This window comes from Eleutherodactylus coqui, chromosome 6, assembly GCF_035609145.1.
Source record: "Eleutherodactylus coqui strain aEleCoq1 chromosome 6, aEleCoq1.hap1, whole genome shotgun sequence".
Taxonomy (NCBI): domain Eukaryota; kingdom Metazoa; phylum Chordata; class Amphibia; order Anura; family Eleutherodactylidae; genus Eleutherodactylus; species Eleutherodactylus coqui.
This window is the reverse complement of record NC_089842.1, coordinates 160,203,266-160,227,779: the sequence shown is the minus strand read 5'-3', so window position 1 is coordinate 160,227,779 and position 24,514 is coordinate 160,203,266. Positions and strand designations below refer to the sequence as shown.

At 41.3% G+C, this 24,514-nt stretch overlaps 1 protein-coding gene across 2 annotated transcripts in view; it reads right to left on the bottom strand.

The window, feature by feature from the left end:
* MDGA2 (MAM domain containing glycosylphosphatidylinositol anchor 2) overlaps nucleotides 1-21,748 on the bottom strand; it is a 646,753-nt gene extending 625,005 nt beyond the window's left edge. For both annotated transcript variants that reach the window (XM_066608091.1, XM_066608092.1), the window contains exon 1: nucleotides 21,557-21,748. In XM_066608091.1, the coding sequence (XP_066464188.1) occupies nucleotides 21,557-21,629 (73 nt within the window). In that variant the 5' untranslated portion in view covers nucleotides 21,630-21,748. The remainder of the gene's footprint in view (nucleotides 1-21,556) is intronic.
* Nucleotides 21,749-24,514: the final 2,766 nt, after the last annotated feature.

Here is a 24,514-nt window from a genome sequence, read left to right as displayed (position 1 = left end):
ACCCCAAAATAGCTCCCATAAAAACTACAGCTTGTTACGAAAAAGACAAGCCCTTACACTAAAAAATAAAAAAGTTATAGGACTTTGATGCAGCGATTTAGAAAAAACAAATAATTGCTAAAAAAGGGTTTTTATTGCGGAAAAGTGGAAAAATCTAAAAAAAATAAGAATTTTAGTATCACTGTAATCGTACCGACCCGAAGAAAAAATGTATTGTGTCATTTATGCTGCATGATTGACACTGAAAAAAAAAACAAGCGCAGAATTGATGTGTTTTCTCTCCCTGCTATCATTAAAAAATTAATAAAAGTTTTATAATATAGTCTATGTATTCAAAAACTACAGTTCGCCAACTCCCTTTGCCAACTTGTCACTCTCCTTCTGAAGATACTTATAGGCGTTGTTCAGTTGCAAACTATTGATGGTCTATCCTCAGAATAGGTCATCAATAGTAGATAGACTAGGGTCTGTCACCTGAGACCTCCGCCGATCAGCTGTCCTCTGGGTCAATGCACTTTTTTACTGAGCTCATTTTTGCAGGAAGTAGACAGCTCTGTTCTTATTGCAGTGGCCTGGATTGGTATTGCAGGCTACAATACCATTGAAGCTGTCTACTTCCATTCTTCTAAAATCAACTAGGAGAAGATTCCAGTTTGGCTTGTACCCTTAGTCATGCTGTCTAGGACTTTTGTGTGCAGAACCTGAGGGTATGATGATCTGGTGGCCAGAAGAACCTCTTAGATGTCCTCACTGAAGGACTCAAGGCAGATAAAATTTGGAATGAGGTGGGAATCCAATTACACCTGCATTAATAACTAGATTGTTTTGCCTAGTATTTCATATTTATTAATATCTTCCCATGGAAAGTCAACAGTGATATAACAAGAACAATAAAATTTTATCTAGTATCTATTGGGCCACTTCTTATATAACCTACCACTCACCTGATTCATATATCAAGTGTCACTTATAACTGGCAGCTGCATACATTCACCTTCATCTTGCTCTCTCCAGAACAATCAAAAGCAAAGTGCATGTCATTATCTTTTTTTTGGTGTCACCTATTATCCTCCAGTAAAATGTAATCTAGATAAGCTGACATTTCGTGAGTAACAGCAAGCAGCTATAGATTAAAACAGGGACTTACGACATGTAGCTCTCCAGTTGATGCAAAACTGCAACTCCTAGCATGCTCTGACAGGCACTAGGGCATGCTGGGAATTTGAATTTGTAAAGCTGTCTTATTTGGACTAGCCCCAAAAAACTGTTCCATTTTCATCCTCTTGGTACATGAGCAAAATACCCTGTTTCCCCGAGAATAATACCTACCCCGAAAATAAGCCCTATCCATAATCTTTGGGATTTTTGAGGAGGCTTAAAATATAAGCCCTACTCTGAAAATAAGCCATATCTGCATTACATTAAAAAACAATACATTACCTAGCAGGCTCAGTCCATGTCCCTCCTGCTGCTCTCCAGAGAAGATTCAGAAATCCCGTCTCCAGGAAGCGATGGCTCTGATTGGTTCTCGAGCGCTGCTTAGCCAATCAATGCAGCACTTAATAAACAAATACGATGGCTGTGATTGGTTCATCAAGTGCTGCATTGATTGGCTGAGCAGCGCTCGAGAATCAATCACAGCCATCGTGTTATGGAGGTGGGATTTATGAATTGGCCAATTCATAATTCCCGCCTCCACAACGATGCACAGAGCAGCAGGAGGGACGTGGACCTAGTGTCTCTTTTGTGGCAAAAATTAATATAAGACAGGGTCTTATTTTTGGGGAAACACGGTACTAGAACTACAGTGAAGAGTAACAGTGGGAAAAAGATCAATATAAGAGAGTGGGCAATTTTAAAAGTAACTTTTTCCTGCAGTCAATATTTACTGTATATTAAATATATAAGTGACAACCCCCATGAATTTTATAATGGTCATTAATGGCTGTTATTCTGCATCTGTCACCTGTGTAGGAGCTTTTACAGTGGTGCTTCGAAGTTTGTGAGCCCTTCAGAATTTTTCCTATTTCTGCTTATATTTGACCAAAAACTACACCAAAGTTTCACACAAGTCCTAAAAGTAGATAAGGAGAACCAAACCAAACAAGTGAGTAAAAAATATTAGACTTGACCATTTAATTATTGAGGAACACTATTCAATACCAAACACATCTGTGAGTGGCAAAAATATGTGAACCTTTAGGATTAGCAGATAATTTGCAAGTGAAAATAGTCGGCTATGAGTGGGCGACCTGTTGTATTTCACCACTTTGCCCATAGACTATGAATGTCCAGCTGGTCCTTATCTATTTCCAAAGGTCCTTGTAGAGAATCCCTGCACAGGAGCTCTGTGAGAGTCTAATGACAGCTCAGATCATAGAGCTTTGCCTAGAGACCAATCAGCATGGTCTCCCAGCATGTGATGACTGTGGTAGCCAGTTAGAGCCATCTCATTGAGAAAGCATTACGATGCCCTCACCCTCTATCTTGGAAGTCAGGCAGCTCATCTTATAAAAAGGAAAGTTTAAAAATGATGCCAATATAATGTGGACATAGGGTAAATGTTATTTATTAACTATTTTGTTTGGTATAACTATTAATATTAGAAACAGAAAATGTCAAAACTTGAAAAATGCTAATAAGTATATGAATAAGTAATATCATTTCAAAGTCATTACCACATAAAGTGAAACATGTCCAATTTGAAAAATTGGGCTTGGTGGTCACATAGGCTAAAACTGGCTTGGGTTGCAAATAGTTAAAGAACAGGGATCTGTCAAAGTCTGATCTTCACAACACGATTGGAAGTGTATCATGGAACAAACAATGGGGATTTCTGAGGACCTCAGAAGAAGAGTTGTTGATTCTCATCAGGGTGAAAAAATTTACAAAACCATCTCTAAAGAGTTTGGACTCCACCAATCCAGTCAAACACAGTGTGTACAGTTGGTGGAAATAAAGACCATTATGAGGGGCTGCTGATAAGTCTTTGTGTTCTTTTTTTGTTTCTATGGTAACGAATGTTACATCACATGAAAGCCTTTTATGTCTAATACATGTTTTCAAAATTTTGTGTTTGCAGCTTATGGCAACAGTAATCTAGGCACGCGGGAAAACAAAATGGCGGAGTCTAAGGAGATATTCACAGCAAATGAGAGCAGAGGAGTGATAAAATTCTTGTTTCTGCAAGGAATGTCCGCGAAGGATAGTCATGGTGATATGTCGCAGACATTGGAGGATCAATGCCCTTCATATTCTACAGTTAAGAACTGGGTTGCCAAATTTTAAACGGGCCACTTCAGCACCAATGTTGAGGAACGTCCTGGACAACCGAGAGAGGTTGTTGTTCTGGAGATCGTCGATGCTGTGCTCAACCTCATACTGGAGAATCGGCCAATTTCAGCTAAAGGAATAGCAGACATCATGGGGATTTCTGGTGAACGTGTTTGTGTCATTATCCATGAACATTTGAACATGAAGAAGCTATCTGCAAAGTGGGTCCCCAAATGTTTGACAACAGATCAGAAAAGCATGCAAGTGAAAACTTCCTGGTCCATTTGTCAGAGTTTCCAGACTGATAAGAACTTCCTGTATGGACTAGTCACTATGGATGACCTTGAAACCAAGAAGCAGTCAAAAGAGTGGAGGCACAGTGGTTCTCCTTGCCCAAAGAAGTTCAGGGTACAAAAATCAGCCACTAAGGTGATGGCGTCTGTGTTCTGGCATAACGAGGGCGTGCTGCTAGCGGACTACCTTCAAAATGGTTCCACCATCAATGCAAGGTATTACATTGAACTTTTGGACCAATTGAAGGCAGCTCTGAAGGCCAAAAGGCACGGCAAGCTGTTCAAAGGAATCTTGTTCCTGCAAGACAATGCCTCCACTCACTCTGCACAAGCGACCACGGCAAAACTGGTGGAGCTAGGCTTCAAGCTGGTTTACCATCCACCTCATTCACCAGATCTATTTCCCTCTGACTATCATCTGTTTCCAAACTTGAAGAAACACCTCAAGGGTACCAAATTTCACACTACTTCTGATGCCATGCCTGCTACGGATGACTGGTTTGAGACACAACCGAAATCCTTCTTTTTGCAAGGCTTACAGAACTTGGAATACCAATGTAAGAAGTGTGTTGATATCAGTGGAGAGTATGTGGAATAAATGTAAAGTTTCATCTTCCTATCTCGTTTCTTTCTGGGTTAGGGCGCCCACCCACTGGCGATTTTTTTTTCTTTGCGTTTTGCGTTTTTTCTCAAGAGCAATTAGAATTGAATGTACTCCTGTCCACTGGCGTTTTTTTTTGCGTTGCGTTGCGATTTTTAACATAGGAACTGTCAGTTGCATATGTGTCCTTATTTTTCTCCTAATGCACCCATGAAAGTCAATGGAAATTAATGGAAAAGCCGCGAAAACGCGGCAAAAAACGCCATGAAAAACGCGGGAAAAACGCAGCGAAAACGCTGCGTTTTTCACACACGAAAATCGCAAACGCCAGTGGGTGGGTGCCCTAAAGCCAAAGACTTATCAGCACCCCCTCGTATTACCCTCCTCAGGAGTGGTCAGCCAACAAAAATCATTCTGGCATATAATAGGCAATGGCATATAACAACACATATAATAGTACTAGGTGTTGTTCATCATCAGAAAGACACTGCACAACAATGGTGTGCATGGCAGAATTGCAAGTAGAAAGCCACTACCCTTAAAAAACATTGCTGCCCATCTATGCTTTTGCTAAAGATCACCTGGAAAAAACAGAATTCTATTGGAACAATGTTTTGAGGACGCATGAGACCAAAATAGAACTTTTTGGCTTAAATGAGAAGCATTATGTTTAGAGAAAGAAAAACACTGCATTCCAGCATAAAATCTAATACCATCTGTGAAACACAGTGATAGTAGTATTATAGTTTGGGTCTGTTTTGCTGGGCCAGAACGGCTTGCCATCATTGATGGATCAATGAATTCTATATTATACCAGCAAATACTAAAGTAAAATATCAGAACATCTGTCCATGCACTGAATCTCAATAGAATGTGGGTCATGCAGCAAGACAACGATCCAAAGCACACAAGTCTTTCTAAAGAAGAATGGTTAAAAAGAATAAAGTAAAAGGAATGGCCAAGTCAAAGTCCTGACCTTAATCCTATAGAAATGTTGTGGAAGGACCTGAGGTGAGCAGATCACGGGGGGAAACCCACCAACATAACAGAGCTGAAGCTGTTTTGTAAGCACTGGCCTAACTATAGGGGATGCAGGGGATGCGGTTGCACCTGGGCCCAGGACCCATAGGAGGCCCATAAGGCTTCCCTTCTCCATATAGAGAGCCTAGTACTATGAATAAAGTATTATAGTTGGGGGTCCTGTAAGCGCTTTTGCATTGGGGCCCAGGAGCTTCAAGTTATGCCTCTGTTTGTAAGTATGGTAGACATGGGCTAAATTTTCTCTAAGCTGATGTGCAGGACTAATCAGTAATTACCAGAAACGTTTAGATGCAGTTATTGCTGCACAACGAGGACACACCAGATACTGAAGGCGAATGTTTGCATACTTTTACCACTCACAGACTTGTGATATTGGATCATTTTCCTCAATAAATAAATGACTAAGTCTAATATTTTTGACTCATTTGTTTGATTTGGTTTTCTTTATCTACAGTACTCTTAGGACTTGTGTGAATATCTCATGTCGTTTTAGGTCAAATAAAAAGTACTAACAAGTAAAAGTGACCTTATTCTCCCCACTGATTCCCAAACCAAAGGGCCATACAGCGCTCTATAAAGCACCCAAACCCTTTGCTACCTATCAATGGACATCTCCGACACAAAACTCAAAGTTCTGACAAGCGCTTACTGCGTTTGGGCCCTTTAAGTCACTTCATCCTTTTTGGTTTAACTTTTAAAAAGTGTTTCAAAGTAAATTTCCCCTTTAAAACAGGCCTCCTATGTCTACTAAGGGTCACAAAGGATGGCGGATGAAAAGCTGAGCTTGGGGATATATAGGTTTTTATGATTTAATTTACTATTTTCATGTAAAAAATACTTTTAATGCTGCTGTGACCCATAGAGAAAGCCTGCCATCTGTGCACCCACTCACTGGCTGTCAATTACTATGACTGGATAGGGTGGAACAGTACTCACAGGCTTTCTCTATTAGTCCTAGTTGCCTATAAATAGCTTTATGCCTGGAAATACTGCCCTCAGCTGGAGACCTGACAGGTTTTCTTTAACTCCTTCACAGCTGCATAAAAGTGCTAACGACCACTTGTCCGTAAGTGTGTGTGTGTGTGTTTCTCATGCTTCGCCCCTTGATAACATGATGGTGACATCATCACGGATCCTAAAGCATAAAACATGCAGAGCCGGACAGCAGCCATCTGCTGACAGGACCTGTGATGATGTCATCATGTGATTAGTCATCTGTGTGGGAGGAGTCCAGGGTCACAGATCCTAAACCAGCAAAGGCTGACGAAATGTATGTAGTACAGCTGTGTGTTGGGCATGTGCATCTAGGAGAGCTGTGTGCGTCTGTGACATGCACATGTAATATAGCAGAGCTGTGTCTGTGTGTGTGAGACGCACGTTTAGCAGAGCTGTGTGTGTGTCTGTGACATGCATGTAGCAGAGCTGTATGTGTCTGTGACATGCACATGAATCAGAGCTGTGCGTGTGGGCTATGCACGCATGTAGTTGAGTTGTGTGTGTGTGACACTCGCATGTAGCAGAGCTGTGTGTTTGACATGCGCATGTAGCAGAGCTGTGTGTGTCTGTGACACATGCATGTAGCAGAGCTGTGTGCCGCATTGCGCTGCCAGAAACACTGGTGCTATAATTTCCTAATAATTACTAGTAATGTATATATACATCATTTGAACACATGTGCGCATGGGGACTCAGAAGCCAAGCCCATCCCATACCAGTGGATAAAAGCTGATTTCAACAGCTGCCAGCTCTGATTGTGGCTGTTTAACTACTTAGGTGTCAATGCTGACTGCAACATCTTAACAGTAATTGGGGAAGTGGGCCCTCTGTCACACTATCACCCTTTGCAAGCTGATCTCAGGGTGCCAATGGAATTTAATGGCAGTCCAGGGCCTACTGAAGGCTCCCAGGATTGCCATGTAGGTGTGTCTATTAGGCAACAGTGCCATATATCACAATAAGAGAAAACAAGATTGAACTGGCGATCAGGATGGGGATTTAATCAAACATTAATCAATAGAACTAATAGTAAATACATCAGAAGGGGAAAGACTATACTGATAAGTATGGCTCTCAACTCTCTATGGTCCTAGGAAACATGACCAATATAGACAGATCAGTAACAATGGAGATAGTGGCAAATACCCCAGGAACATAATTCAGAGGTAGCCAGATGATACGACCACACAAAGTTATTTGTACAAAAAATGCTATTCAACACATTTTGGGGGTAATAATATGTCTCCGCCTTCCTCAGGAGATATAGCCAGGGTGGAATCAACTCTGAAATTTAGCCTCTTGCACACTTGCATATTTGGGACTGTGTGCTGTCTGTGTTAATCCATGGGCAACATACTGCTCCATTATAGCCTAAGAGACTATGCACATGAACATTTATTCACGCAGACCATTGTCTGCTGTCTGATGTGAGTTTTACCTGAGCAGCTCGGGTGCAACTCACAAACACAGGAAGTGCATCAGAGGCCGTAGATACAATTGTTATATTCTAGTCCGGGTGCAAGAGATCTCCTAAACCTTTACATATACTGCAATCGTATTTTAGTATAAGCAATTATGTGATTGCAAGTTCAAGTACCCTAGTGGGACTTAAAAAAATACTAAGAATAGGGTTTACTAAAATCTGTAAAATGTATTTAAAAAGTTAAAATATATTAATTAAATAATTACATTAAAAAATAAAAATTTCCAATTGGTCTCTAAAGTCTAAACTCTTAAAATATTGTACTATTTACCCTGTTTCCCCAAAAATAAGAATTACCCCAAAATTAAGCCCTAGCCTAATTTTCGGGGAGGCTTGAAATATAAGCCCTATCCCGAAAATAAGCCTAGTTGCACTGCAAAAAAATATATATTACCTAGCAGGCTCAGTCCCTCCCGTACTTTCTAGATCTTCAACCCATATCCTGCATTCCTCAGCTGCTCATACAACATCACTTCCTGGTTAAAGGATTCATAAATCCCACCTCCAGGAAGCGATGGCTGTAATTGGTTCTTCGATCGCTGCTCAGTCAATCAATGCAGGGCTGGATGAACCAATGCGATGGCTGTGATTGACAGCAACTCAGCCAATTCACAAATCCCGCTTTACAACGCAATGGCTGTTGATTGATTCTTCCACCACTGCTCAGCCAATCAATGCCATTGCATTGATTCGCTAAGGACTGCTTGAAGCACTTTGGGGCTGTGGAGAGCAGTGGAAGGGATCTACACCGAGCCTGCTAGGTAAGTATAATAGGATCTCCCGAATAAGACAAAGTGTCTCTTTTGGGGCAAAAAATAATATAAGACAGGGTCTTATTTTTGGAGAAACATGGTATTCTGCACAATAAAGCAATTGATCTATACTATCCAAAGCTATATAATGTGATATATTCATTGGCTGAAACATATATTCTGGAACTCTAGGGGTTGCATGAGATTATAAAGCATGTCTGCCTTCTTCCAGAAACAGCGCAACTCTTGTCCATAGGCTGTGTCTGGTATGACAGCATTCAACCACATGCTACCACAGTTAGCCCATGGGCAAGAGTGGTGATATTTCTACAAGAAAGCAGCTATGTTTTTCTAATGTCATACAAAATTACCTTGAATGAGACTACATTTTCTCAGACTAACTGGCCTTACAATAGTTTGCAGAGCAGAAAGTTTAGTACAGAAAAAAAATTCTACTGTATAGTTCACGGGTAAGGTCAAGAAATAATTGTAATAACTTGAGAAATGGAAGGAAGTTTTACACCCTTAGTGGAAGATGGTGACATTGAAATAAAAGAGCTGCATTTGGCAAGTTCTACCAGAATGAAATGCATTTAAAACCAAGTACGTCTGAAAGAAGACATTCATTTTCTCAGTAACCGAGAGAGAAAACATTTCCTCATGACCCCAAGATGACAGTTGGTTTCCTCCCTGAATCAACTTTCCTTATATTAATTGGCATCACCCCGGTGTCCTATTTTTCTGAAAGGGTGTCTAACCTCTTCTTAAAGATCCTATAGTTCCCGCCACCCTCGGTAATGATTTCTAGGCCTTCGCTGCCCTTATTGTGAAGAACTTCTTTCTCTGGTAAAGGTGAAAGCTCCTTTACTGTAATCTCCAGGGATGTCCTCTTGTCATGTGCCCTCATCCCTCCGCTGAAAAGGCTATATTGCAATATCTCTGCAAAGAGAAAGGATTTACGAAGACAGGCGTGTAATCCATAGTGGCTGGGACAATTATAATGACTACAGGATAACTCAAAGACATAGACAGAAAATTGTCTGGCTCCCGCAGAACCTCTTAAATGATGGGACAATTCTTCGGCTTATATTAGTACAGATTCACTAGAACTGAACTTCTTAGTTGCAGTAGCACTGACTTTGATATCTTAATGTTACCTGGGGTTTTACATAGGACTGCAGCAGCAGTCATGCTAGCACAGTGCTCGAGTTTTCCTATTGCTAGCAATAGCCACATTCATTGTATCTTTCGTCTATCACCTCCACCGGTGCCCCATGGTCTACCAATAATGCTGGACACCCCCCCCCCCCCAAAAAAAACAAATCATGATGATGTGAAACGACAAACTTTACTACTTCACGTACAGTATATTATGATACCAGCTTTTTATCCATTTCACTTTCATAAAAAAAGGGAATCTGTCAGCTAGAAAAATGCATCCATTATGCAGGCTTCATGTTACAGAGCAGGAGGAGCTGAGCAGATTGTATATAGTTTTATGGGGAAAGATTCAGTAGAACTTGTATTTTATTCATTTATATCCCTGGACATTCTGAGCTGAACAGTCCAATGGGCGGAGCTATCAGTGATTGACAGCTGTGTATGACTGTACATACAGCGAAGGCTGTCAATCATTGATAGGGCCGCCCACTGGACCATTAAGGTGTTTTACACTATAAAATAATTTTTAACAGCTGGGTATGGCATAAAATAAAAACAAAAAGTACTCATCTCTCTTCGCTCAGTCCCCACCCCAGGAAAAAGCTGAGTGGCACCAACTCCAGGTACATATGTTCAGTAGAAGTCAGGTGACCACTGCAGCCAATCAGAAGCTGCAGTGCCATTGCCCAAAACTCCTGGCTAGGATGTGAGCATTGATGTTAGGATTTCGGAGAGTGTTTTAAAAATGGATTGAGGTCGTTTGAAGCAACTGCAATCTGTTTTTATGGCATGCAACCATGGCGACCTTAGAAGAAAAGTGTACAGAATCGATCATGCGTTTAATTTTCCATGTGTAAAAATTGGATGCAAAACAGATGAAAATTGTAGAGCAAAATCATGGACAGACATAAAAATCGTGTGAAAATTGCACGGAAATTTGATTTTTCAGGGTTGAAAAAAATGCCCTTGTGAATATACCCTTATGCTGAATCTTTCCCCATAAAACTATATATCAGTCTGCTCGGCTCCTCCGGCTCTATAACATGCTGCCTGCAGTTTGGACAGTGTGTTCAAGCTGACAGATTCCCTTTAATAATAGACCTCTATCTGAGTGAATACATCGCTGTTTCTGCTGAAGGCTTTGTGGAAATGGTCATTGATTGGGAAGGCTTATTAATTGCTTTTTCTGCCTTTCGTACAAGCAAATGACCTCACCTCATGGACAAAGACAGATGTAGAGATGTAACAGGGCTAAGTTTGTCAGATGTACAAGAGCTAAGTATACCAGAGTTGAATTTCTGAGTTTTTGAGATGTGGAAAAAAAAGCCATTTGTCACATGTAAATTAGTTAGATTATATTTCACGTGACTCATTGTGATATAATTATATGGATTTTTTTGTGGTTTTACCTGGGGCTGCAGGTAAACCTACTTTGCCATCTTTATGCAGGGTTGAAACGATTTACAATATATGCATATATGTCCATCTGTATTAAATGATAAATTCAGGTCTGTCATATGTCTAAAGTAAAACAGCCTGAATTCCAAAAAAGTTGGGGCGCTGTGTAAAATGTAAAGAAATGTAAAGAATACCATGATTTCGAAATCTCATTTAAGCATATTTCATTCACAACAGAACATAGAACACATATCAGAAGGTGAAAGGGAGACAGTTTTCATTTGAAAAAAAAAAAAATTGGAAATTGATGGCAGCGACACATCTCACGAAAGTTGGGACAGGGGTAACAAAAGGCTGGGAAAGTAAATGGTACTAATGCAAAACAGCTGGAGGGTCAGTTTTCTACAAAGTCAAATGACTATGAAGACAGCATGTTAGAGAGGCAGAGCCTCTCAGAAGCAAAGACGGTCAAAGGATCAGCAATCGGTGAAAAACTGCATCTGAACATTGTCGAACAATTTCAGAAAAATATTACAGATTTAGTAAGTGGTACTGCTTATTATGTTGACTTCATATACAATTGTTGGATAATAAAATATAACGTAAAATTGTGAAGACTTTGAATATCCCTCCATCTACAGTACATAATATCATCAAAAGGTACAGAGAATCAGGAGAAATTCACGCACACAAGGGACAAGGCCGGCGGTCAATATTGGATGCTCGAGATCTACGGGCCCTCAGGCGGTACTGCATTACTAACAGGCATGATTCTGTAATGCAGATCACTGCATGGGCTCAGGAATACTTCCAGAAATCATTGTCTGTGAACACAGTTCACCGTGCAATCCACAAATGCAAGTATTCGCTGTATCTTGCAAAGAAGACGCCATATATCAATGTAATCTAGAAACTTCTGTGTCTTCTGTGGGCCAAAGCTCAGTTAAAATGGAATAAAGCAAAATGGAAAACTGTTCTGTGGTCAGATGAATCAAAATTTGAAATCCTTTTTCAAAACCATGAATGGCGTGTCCTGCGGACTCAAGAGGAGAGGGACCATCCAGCTTGTTATTAGCACACAACTCAAAAGCCTGTATCTCTGATGGTATGGGGTTGCATTAGTGCCTATGGGATGGGCAGCTTACACATCTTGAAAGCCACTATCAATGCTGAGCAGTATATAGAGGTTTTAGAACAACATATGCTCCCATCCAGACAACGTCTCTTTCAGGGAAGACCTTGGATATTTCAGCCAGATAAGGCTAAACTACATACTGCATCCATCACAACAGCATGGCTTCACAGAAGAAGAGTCCGGGTGCTGAATTGGCCGCCTGCAGTCCAGAACTTTTACTAATAGAACACATTTGGTGTATTATGAACTGCAAACTCCATCGAAGAAGACCGAGCAAATAAACAAAGTTGTCAGCCAATAATGGATAGAGTGGAATTTAGATGCACGCTCCAATCCCACACTAAAGCCTCAGACTCTAATGTCCAGGAGCAGCACCGATGGTGTATGGTAATTACAAACTCACCACTTCTTCTTAATCATGAGTAACTTTTATTTTCCTTCCATGGTCATAATATACAGCAACAGCTGTTTCGACCCACAGCATGGGTCTTTCAGCTTGAAAAAGACCCATGCGGCAGGTTGAAACAGCTGTTGCTGTATATCATGACCATGGAAGGAAAATAAAAGTTACTCATGATTAAGAAGAAGTGGTGAGTTTGTTATTACCATACACCATCGGTGCTGCTCCTGGACATTGGAATCTGAAGAAGACCGAGCACTCGCTGTTGAGCAGCTAGAGTCCTACATCAGACAAGAATGGGACAACATTCCTCTCCCAAAACTCCAGCCTTTGGTCTCCTCACTTCCCAGACGTTTACAGACTGTTTTATAAAGTAGAGGGGATATGCTATACAAGGATAGACATGGCCTTGCCCAACTTTTGTGAGATGTGTTGCTGCCATCAATTTCTAAACAAGTTCATTTTTTAAAATTAAATGGAAAAATGTCTCCCTTTCCACTTCTGATATGTGTTTTATGATGAACAGACTAGGGTCATATGAGATTTGTAAATGATTACATTCTTTTTTTCTTTACATTGACTTATATTTTACACAGGGTTCCTACACTTTTTGAATTGGGCTTGTACTTTCCAGAACACGATGTCCGTTCAAGTGGGCATTCGTACAAGAAAGAAAATATGCAAGTTTTGTGTGTTGCAAGATGCACCAAACTCGCATGAAAATATAAGCCATTATTTGTAAAGGGTGTATTTACATGGGTGAGTCTTCTCTTGCAGCAATGCTTGGAGATAGAAGAATGGCAGCATGTTCTTTTTTCATGCAATGGGGTGTCTGTGTGCTGTGCGATGTGAGTCGTGGCCAAGAATGTCAGACGTGACTCTCTGTCGCCCATATGAATGCACCCCAAGGAGAAGAAGTCACAATGGCAGATATATAGTTTGGATTTTATGTAAAATCCTCAGTAGAAATAGCTGGGAAGAAAATAGTGTCAGGCTGAACATACCGTATCACAGTGTTCAGCTAAACAAGGTATGACAGGGAGTTCATTATAAATCAAGAAGCATTACTGTATGTCTCTTAAAGGGATTCTCCAGGACTTTATAAATACAATTTATTGGAGGCAACAAGGACATGCTTACTCTGTGCATAGTCATGTGGTCAACTAGCTCTGATCTTGGGGATTGTTGCTGCAAGGACTGCTGCCCTGCTTTATTTAGAGCTTGTCTATGGTCAATGATTACGTAGATAGCGATATCTATACATATTCCTCAAAGCAAGTGTCTGATTTTGGGACATACTTCTGCCTGTGCTGTAGTTCTTCTCTGCTGATGTCCCTTCAACCCATCAGTTTGTGATCTTGTTTTCAGCCTAATACACACTATTTACTGCTCTCTTTATTGTCTGGCACCGATCATGTAAGCAGTATAGGTCAATTAGAGAGCAGGTATAGGGCATTGGTAGTCTAATACTACTAGTACACTGTGGAGATTAGGTAGTCTGAAGACTGCATCGGCCACCCTTGATGGTTGAAAATAGGCCAGAGAACAAGCAAATCAAAGGAGTATTGGCACAGAAGATTAATAGTAGCTAGTGTAACTAGATCCTTTGGTTCCAGGACAAGATTTTGTCCCAAAGCTGGAGGGTCACTTCAACTATGGATGTACTGTATGTACTCAAACTAAGGAACGCCTATTAAAATCAGAGCTCAGGGGCTGAATTTCCACATATATATACTACAAAACATAATGGATGGAATAAGCATAGTATTCCCACAATTGGGAAGAAGGCCCACAGGCTGTGGGGCCTGACTTCACCCAACACAAATATTAGGGTTCAGCAAGTAACCATCACCTAAAGCTCCACCTTGGTCAATTGGTTGAGTAAGAGAATAGGACTAAAAGCTGGCAGTGGAAAAGTCGCAACACTCCAGGTTAAAGCATGTAGGAAGTGACCAGAGGTGTGGAAAACTTATCCTTCTATTTAATAAAATATGTGATCAGCATATGAAAACGCATTTCGGAGACAACCCCTTCATCAGTTCAGCTGGTGTTTAAAATATACAAACAATTGGTGGGTCCCAAAAAGGGTTTATAATGAGATCCTGTTTGCCTGCGTAGTGAGGGTCAGCCAGGGCAGGAGAAGTTCTTGACTTGTATAACTTGTAAAATAACTTGTACAAAATACTGCACTGCAATGATATATGCTGTAGGCACACAAGTTTGCATATAGGGAAGGTAATCCCAAGGAAACTTAGTCCAATGATGTGTGGATGACTATAATTCCAAACTTGACTGATATTTGTCCCGGCTTGATTGGTCGATAAATCATTCTGTCTGTCTATCTATCTAAACACAGAATACAACAAGTCTCATCAATTCTCCCTTATTCAACTGATTCATTTTTTGAGCATCTGCCATCTTCAAGTTGATATTATCAGATATTTATAGAAGAACACTACCGTTTCATTCCATAGCTTTTACAAGGACAATCACACAAATTATTTCATATGATGTACCATAAAGTCTGTCAGGACTAAACCAACAGAGGGAAACAGTAAATGTAGAATACAAATGCACCTGCTTACACTATTATATCGATCAAATAAAATGTACATCATACCGCCTGAGGTTCACACTGCTTTGCTTACCGAATTCTTCTTTTTAACAAGCAGATATTTCATTATAAAATAAGCCTCTCATTTTTTACTGGCAGGTTGCTCCTTCCATACACCTGTCAGGATAGGAACGTAAAACAAGGTGTTTTAGATGGTTGTGTATTCACAAACATATGTTGTCTGGAGACATGGACACTCAGGGTTAAACCAATGAATTCTAGGAGGTCCCCTCTATACAGGTCTCACAACAAAAGCTTGGGCTGAGCACATAATTAAAAATGACATATGGGAGGAGTCAGTTCATGGTTCTCAGCCAATCAGCATTGCGAGAATGTTCACAGCAGCACAGTTTGGCTGAGAATAGTTGACTGAAGGTCTCTCTATATAAAGCTCCTCCCAAATGTCTTTTTAAGTTAGCTGCTAGGTACAGTGTAGTATCTCACAACTCTGGTTCATAGGCAACTGGAGAGCCACAAGTTGGAGACTATTTCCATCAGCTATCATACTGTCCAATACTAAAAAGGTATTACCTGTAAACCTGTACTGGAGTGGTATCCCACTTGGGTTCCTTCCTTTTATTCAACTTCCCTTTAGTATTTAATAAGTTATCCATTTTCTGGATGGCACAGGAACATGTATTTACTATACAGCTATCTATTGTAGGTGGTGAATGATGATATCTTTTCATAGTGACACAGGATGCAAGAATAGGGGACCACAGATATCTCTAAAACGAGTTCAGAAAAATAAAACTTTGGGTCAGTGATTCCCAACCAGGGTGGTGTCGCAACACTCAAGTTTGGAAGAAATCAGTTGTACACATTTTCCCATCTCCCTCCTGTATACTGACTGGCGACTGGAGAAGCAGATATATTGACCCTAACTGTCTGTCTCCAATACCAGCCAAGTGTGCAGAAGGCACCTGGCTGAAGTCCAATCACAGTGCAATTTACAGAAGGCGCTAGTAACAAGTACCACCCGCAAAGCTCTGAGATGTAACTTTGCATACTGTAGTTGGGAGGGGGGGGGGGAGGTGCTCACATTGCTGTTGGAGGAGTGGGAGAGGGGTAGTGAGACATGCACATTGCTCTTGGGGTAGTGGAAAGGGGGCAATCTGGCCCGCACATCGCTGTTTGAACTAAAGTCATATTTGTCCAATATCAGGCCACAAATTCAACTGCTGTGCAAGAAGAAGCAAATCCAGGAGTGACAGTAAAAAAAAGTAGGCCTTTTCTTCTATTTTAAAGTACTGTAAAATTTAGGTGTGAGTAGCTAACAGTGACTAAAAGATGGTAAATTACTTTTAGCTGTAATTTGTAAATTATGAAAAAAAATTCATTAGAGTATCCTGAGATAGAAAATGTTTTGTCAGCTTTAGGTTATGGGGTACTTTTGAGAAAAAAAATGAGATTTAGCGTGGACCTAACATATGAAAGGAAGTAAGAAGCACTGAAGGGATGAAATGCAAATTGCAACCAATCCATACTGATATGAAACAAACCAATCCAGTCTTGGAAGACTGTAAGATGAACAGTTAAAGCTATCATAAAACTGGATGTACCAGTAAAACAATGAAGTATTGTACTTTTAAGTATTTTGATAAACTTTTTTATTACGGTAACTCATACCTTGAAAAGGATGGTATAAATTTTACCTGTGCCACATGTAAATTCACAGTGAGTGGTCCAGTGGGCAGGCCAGACCATCTCTGGTGGGCTATTTGGATTGTCTCTCCTAGCCAGACTACATCCCCTAATGCTGCTCCTTTCCGGGACTGTGACATGATAACATAGGAGACATCAGGGGTGCTGTTCATAGATCAAGAAGTGGGGGATTAGCAGTGCATGCACAGTTCAATCTAACGAATCTGCCTACAAAAGAGCCAGATGAACTGCGCATGCACTGGGCTGGGACATCCTAGCACATGCTCAGTCTCCTACATCATCCCCGACACAGTGCCAGAGAGGGACGGTGTTAGGAGACTGGCCATGAGAGATGGTCCAGACAGCCCACCAGAAACAGTCCAGTCTGCCAACTGGATAGCTTGCCATGAATTAAAATGCGGAGCGAAAAAAGTTTACACCATCTGTTCAAAGATATGAGTTGATCAAAATGTTTACCAAAATATGTTTTGTAAAGTACAATGCTTAATTGTTTTACCCGTATAGCCGATAGAAAAGTGATGAGAGGTTCCCTTTAAGACATTCTATTCTACAGTAATGTTACATTACACCATGCAGTGTTAGTAACCCCCGACATAGAGAATATGGGAAATATTTAAAGCTCAGGCAATAATGTGTACAGTCGGAATGGAGAGGTAAATGTAAGCAATGTGCATAATCTGCTGTTTACAAACACGGCTCCCTCCGTCTGCTGACAAATGAGATTCAGGTGAATTATGAAATATGAAGAATATTCTACAAGTCATTAAACAGCTATCAGATTGACAATTACTGATCTTTCTTCAGGTTGAAAACAGTATAAACATCTTCCTGGATCCATCACCCAGATGTTTTGTCATGGCCTATTACTCCCACTGGTCGTCTTTCTATTTCTAACATACTGCAATGTGCTCAAGTGAGCTTATCTATCCTAGAAATATGCGTAAGGCGTCATTGTGGATAGACCTAAGTGGATTTTTAAAAAAAAAACGTAATTTCTTGTGAAAGTTGCGAATGACAATATGCTAATATTGGTTAAAAGAAGCAACTCTATCCTTTTCTTTTTCTCTGTTGGTGGAGATTGGGGGTGATATCCATGATCAATGGGAGCATCCTGTAGGGAGCAACTCTATAGTTGTGTTGGTGATCAGTGGTGAACAGCAGTGATAACACTCATGAATGGGGACTAGTATATATATGAAGCGCCTGTCTTATTTTATTCAGATCTGTTGGAAATGATCAATGGTGATCAGTTCTCATGCTATAGGTATCTTCTGGTTTAGAAGACTCATTTTCAAATAGTATGTTAGGGAATTCTAATAGAGAAGAATCCTTCATTTGGGATGTCCATCAACTAGTCAAAGTGGTGACTGACTAGAAAGAGGGTCTACTATTTTGAGACCACCAAATATCTGTGAAGTATATGTGTAGCTCATTGATATCCCATTGATTCTGTGATCAGCTTATTGTTGGTGACATTTGTAAGCAATGTGGAGAATGGCTCTAATGGGCATTGGTAATATTGTATAAGAACCCTTCATTCACTCAAGAGTTCGATTTTACTTTTTCGTTAGGAAATTCTTTAGATCGCCCACATTTCTCTGCATGGGAACCGTTTGCTAAGCACAGGCCAAATATATTTTGATCATGGCTTGGAAGGGGATACCAAAGACAGTGATGACATAATCATATCTTGCGGAGCCTAGTGTTGACACTCGCCGTAGTATAGAGCTCTGCTTGAGCATATGTGCCATACAACCAAGACAGGAAAATTACAGTAGAATTTTAGCCTGGAGGTTTAGGTATATTGTTTTAGATTTTAGTTCTAGTTTCTGGGTTTAAAGATGGAGGGTGGGGGCAGTAATACATAGAAAAAAGTCCAAGGCATCAGGGGTATCCAAAAATACAATGCAGTCTTTATTTATCTTGCCCTTTTAGAATGCAAAGCGATGCTTGTTTCGGCCTTTGTCAAGCAGGCAAAAAGGTAAAAACAAGCAGCTGAGAACTTTTGCCTCAACTGGCAGTGGCATATTTGCTCTGGGTGCCAAGAGTGGTACCAACTAAACACCCTGACTTGGTCATGGTATTAAAATTTAGAACAAGGGTAGCAAACTAAATCTTTGCCCTGGGCAAGAAAAGCCTAGCAGTTCCTCTATCTACTTAAATTACTTTCACTAGTTCTATTGGTAGGGATATTTGCGATCCATGGGGACATATAGTGAGAATTTCCGCTGTTCGTTATTTAGTTCTGTAGGTGGTGATCATTGGTATTACCTGTAGACCAACCCCTATTTAAATTTCAGGTATATGAACCTATTGCAGTTATTTCACATATAAGTTAATAGATGCATGCAGTCACAGTACCTTTTCCTCTACTCTCTTCAATGCATGCAATAACGTGCACACTTCTAACATATATTGATATATTAAAGCATATATATAATGATATACATTGTGCATCTTTCCATATCAGACTAAATGGCATACACGTATTCCCCATCCCCTACCATCTTATTGTATGGAAATCATTAAGATATAAAATACTGTAAGTATGTACCTGAACGTTGTCTGGATCACCTGTCTATAGTCTATTTTTATCTATACATGTCTTCACATAGCAGCTGGAAGACATCTACCTGTAAGACTATGTACAAGTCTACAGCGAAGATTACAATTGCAAGGAAGCTTTGGATGTGTGCATATTAGCCATCAATCCACTTATCAGTGTAGACTGTCATACAGGTGTGTTGTTCTCTACATGTATCCTTTGTACATAGGTGTCATTTATCCTGTATATGGTATATAGAGGCAGGACCTCACTTGTATAGCATATAAGATACATGGTAAGTGCATGTAGTGAGTGTGGGGATTATATGTGAGGTGTATGTGTGCAGAGAAGACATTCACTAGGTGTGTGGACTACTTAGGGGACATGTATGTGAAGTCTATGTATAGTGACTAAGCTGTGGCATGTGGATGGCTTGGAAAATTCTGTCACCATCTGGCATTGACTTTTTGCTGACCTAGTTTCTATGTGAAATGACTCAGAAACAGTCCGGGTTTACTGGGCATTCCTAATACACAGACTCTACACAATATACACAGTTTATCTGCCTAGCTTTCAGTGTCTGATTTCCCATTTACTGTTCATTGATCTGCATTTAGGAAACACATGAATACTCTCCACTACCCAATTACCCTAGCATGAAATCTCATCATCCCGAACAAGATGTATTTCATTTTGCTGGGAGATATCTTAAAATAATCATCTCATGGGCTGTGAAGCTTGCAGTTTGCACACCAAGGCAACTATGGCCCATCGTCCATCCATGCATAGAGTGCATTTGCTGCCAAGGAGTATTTAGAATAAAATTTAAAAAGAACAACCAAACATATTGGATTTCCTGCAGAGGACAGAGATGCTGCTGTGTGAGAACAGTGAAGGGTCTGTTGGGACTCCGGCACGCCCCCAATCGAATAACCCCCCTCTAGGCACCATGTTACCCCCGCCTACTGGCTCCTTCATACATTGCTGCTAGTTGCATGGACTGATTATGATCATCTCAACACTAAATACAATTAAATGGGTATTTTCATCTCCTGAAGGGGGGTTTTCATCATATCTCACTGGAAAGGAGTATTGGCAACTACTACCGTATACTGGGATTAGATGTGTTTTTGCAAACACCATCTGTTATCCATTAGTGTATTTATAATATAAGAAAGTAAATAATTCAATCACAGTTGATTACAGAACACTCACCAGTAGATTACTAATATCTAGAGTACACATGGCAACTCCATCTAGTCCTGCATGGCACATCAGAACCTGCAGTGTTACATTCTTGACCTTCTACTTATAATAGAGACTCCACCATGACTTCAATCCCTTGGATGACACCTTCAAGTCTACAACTTTGGCTGTCATTACTTTGCAGTGCCCCTAATGGTCTGTGGGTGTCCACATAAGAGCCCAAGAACTGAGGTTGTCAATGAGTGACATGATGCAGTAATGAATGATTAGCACCACTCTATGTCTGCTCCGCTCTCTTTAGTTCTTGCAATCACAATCTGGCATTTAGATAACATTTTAGATGACAAAAAAACACACATTTTTTTCTACCTCTACAGTGTTCAACTGTTTTGTCAATGGAAAATTGGATGATTGGAGCAGATTTGCAAGCTCACACTATAATGTCTGCAACAACTGAGGCAACACAGGTAATGGGAAGGAAATAACATGCAGTTTAGAGTGCTAGTTATTGAATTGAGGCTTTGCTGTGGTTAGACTAATGGTATCTCTATAGTTAGACTTGTTCAGTATGATCTTGAGAACATATGCTAAGACATGCATTCTAAGGCCAAAAATGTAGCGTCTATAGCTTCCAGACATGTGGTGGATACAGGGTGCATGCCAGGTCTGTTGTGTAGCTAGACTTGGTAAGAACAATTCCACCTTCTGTAATTAGAATTCTGTGAAGATTATTACATAGGTTGAGTGCTTTAGAGTCACCATGGAACACAGTTGGTGCTCATCACCCAAGTTCTTAATTATAAGTACCATAGTCCTACCAATATCTCCTTCTCAAGGGGGTTATATGAAACCTACTGAGGTGGCACCTTAACGTATCCTAGATGCCAAGTGGTCAAGCTACAGTAATCTTAGCCTTGAAGAACTATATGAAAATACAAGGTCACAAACACAGTTGGAGAACACAATGTTCAGGAATTTTATGTCAAGACTCACCATAAACGCCTTGACTACAGACGCCTTCAATGAGAACTGTCAATAGCCACAAGACGATGAAACTTAAATCCATCTTCACGTTAACATGGACATATCCAGCCCAGAGATACAACAAGACCTTCCAGAGGCCAATGACCGACAAACTACCCTCTGGTCTCAGTTTAGATTCCAACTCACAGGTGGCCACTGGTCATCCCACAGTTGGACCCAGCAGCAGGTATAGAAGGAAACAATGACAGTATTGCTCTTAGTATATTACAAAAATGTGTCTTCTTGGGGGAAAATCCCATGCAATCAGGATGTGAAAATGCTTCTTGGTCAATCCAAACAAGCTCTAGTGGTGTTGGGGGTTAAAAAGTAACTCGCAGTGGTCCCCGGAGGACAATTAAGAGAGCAGACCGATTGCAGTCCAACCAAAGCCCTCTAGATTCTCCTACCCCCATTCCATTAGTTGCCATTGCAAATGCAAAAAAAAAATCCAAGATCCAGACTGGCAATCGGAGCGAGACAGGGGAAAGGAAATAGCCGGGTGCAGCAAAGAGAGATCACTCATCAGATCCAAGCCAATGACATGAAGGCGCATACATGTCCAGCCAGCAAGCAGAAGAAGAAGACCCCATAGGAATGAATGAACCAAGAGCACAGGACCAACCCCAGCTGCAGGAAATGCAAATGAAGCTAAACCTGGCAGGGAGGGATTGCAGCATATATTAATATTCTTGTCATTTTGTGGAGGAATCCAGGGACTGCAAGGAAGGAGCTGCCCAGGGTGTGCTGCTCAGGAGCTCCTGCACCTCCATCCACTGTCTGCTGTGTGTGTATGGGTGTCAGTGTGTGTGTGTGTCAGTGTGTGTGTATGTGTGTGTGCAGCCAGAGCAGGAAGGAGAGAGCTGTGTGTGGTCACGTTGGGATCTACGTGGAGAGAGGAGCTGGAGCTTGGTAGCCGCAGCCAGGCGACGTCAAAGCTGCGTGTCCCCCACCCCCTACTCTCTACACCCCCTCTCCTCTCCCCTCCCTCTCTCAACCCTCTCCCAGCACAGCTCATCAGTATGGGGAGCACAGAAGACGAGGAGCAAGGCAGAGAGCGGGCAGGGGGGACATGTGGGGAGATCTGCGGCTCCTCACCTACCCCTTATAGACTGGGCAGCAGCCGACCCCCACCCTTACATGCTACCGGAGCGTGGGAACTGGGCTTTGTGAATGAAATGGGGACCCCCTCCTCTCCCTGTGCCGCTGCCGCTGCTGCTGCTGCAGTGTAATTGGACTGTGCAGAACAGGCTGCTCGGAGGAGGAAGGGTTAATGATTGGTGAGAAGTGTCTGCAGACCGGGCTGTCGCCGAGAGCAGCTTCAGCACCTTGGACAGGTCCAGCCAGTGCAGGACGTGTGCGGGGAGCCGGCTCTAGGGGAGAGAGCTAGCACTTCATTACCGCTAACAGCCAGGGAGCTTATACTGGGATGATACACTGTCACAGCCTGTCCCTCCCTTCATAGTTATACTGGATGGATGGATAGATATCAGATAGATAGGTGAAAGGAAGGAAGATCATAGATAGATATGAGATAGATAGATAGATAGATAGATAGATAGATAGATAGATAGATAGATATGAGATAGATAGATAGATATGAGATAGATAGATAGATGGATAGAGAAATATAGATAGATAGATTAGCAGAATTGTGTTAATGAAGATGAAATAATAGTGTGGTAGTGTCGTGAACCCACCAATCTTAGGTCAGATACTCAATCCAAAGTTTAGGTATGTCTATTAACTCATATGAACGATGGTAACATACCCGGGTACACAGGCACTCAGCGCACTCTAGTAGACAAAGTTAACACTCTATCAGGGACTAAAGGTTCTTATAGATCTGGGTGTCAAATCATTTTCACCGAGGGTGACATCAGCCTAAGGGCTCCTTCACATGGCCATATGCATAAAACGCTGTGCATATTGCGTTTTACTGCTATGTGAGCCAGCGGTGAGCTGTCTGTCACTGTGTAGGGCAGCGATTGTGCAGTGCGCATGACAGCATATCTTATGCACGCTGCCATGTGCAGTGCGACTAGTTTATTTTTTTTTCTAATTCCTGGCTCTGTCTGTTGGCGGCGTTGCATATCAAACGCTGCACATATGCAATGTATTCCATATGTACAGTGTTTTATATGCACCCATAGAGAATAATAGTGCTGTACGTGCATAATACATGATAAAATACATACAACATGCTGTGTTTTTTATGCATGTATTATACGCAATGCAAAAATGCTAGTGTGAGTGGGATATACGTAAATCTATGTGATGTACCGCATATTATATGTGCGTAATACGTAATACAATGTACTATTCCAATAAGCCTGTCTGAGGTCTTTTTTGCATGTGCAAATACACAATGTATTTGCACACATAAAAAAAATTGCCAGAGCAGCCACAAAGCTATTTGTAGCTGCGCAAATAGACAGCGCAATTTTATGACCAAAATACACTTATACCTATGTGAACAAACCTTAATTTTAACCCCCCATAGTGGCCGCAGTAATAATGGTGACCTCCATAATGGTACCATTAGTAATAATGACCCTCCACAGTGGTCCCAGTAGTAAAAGTGGCCCCCTAGTGGCCCCAGTAGTAACAGTGTTCCCTATAGTGGCCCCAGTGGCAATAGTGTCCCCCCCCCTCCAGTAGTCCCAGGGACGCTGTCCAGCCAGAAATCAATAGCTACCCCACTATTGGCCTTTGGCCGGGCTGCATTCCCACAAGCTTGCAGGATCACCCTGCCTTCAGCTCTGGATCGAGGGCAGCAGCTGCTGAGTCAGTGACTACTGACCTCTCACCTTGGCGCAGGCATCAGCAGTCACAGACTCTGCACTGCACCACCGGACTGCAGCTGCTGGCAGAGTAGAGGCAGCGCCCAATGGGATACATCAGGGTCGGAGTAGAAGCTGCTGACTCCAT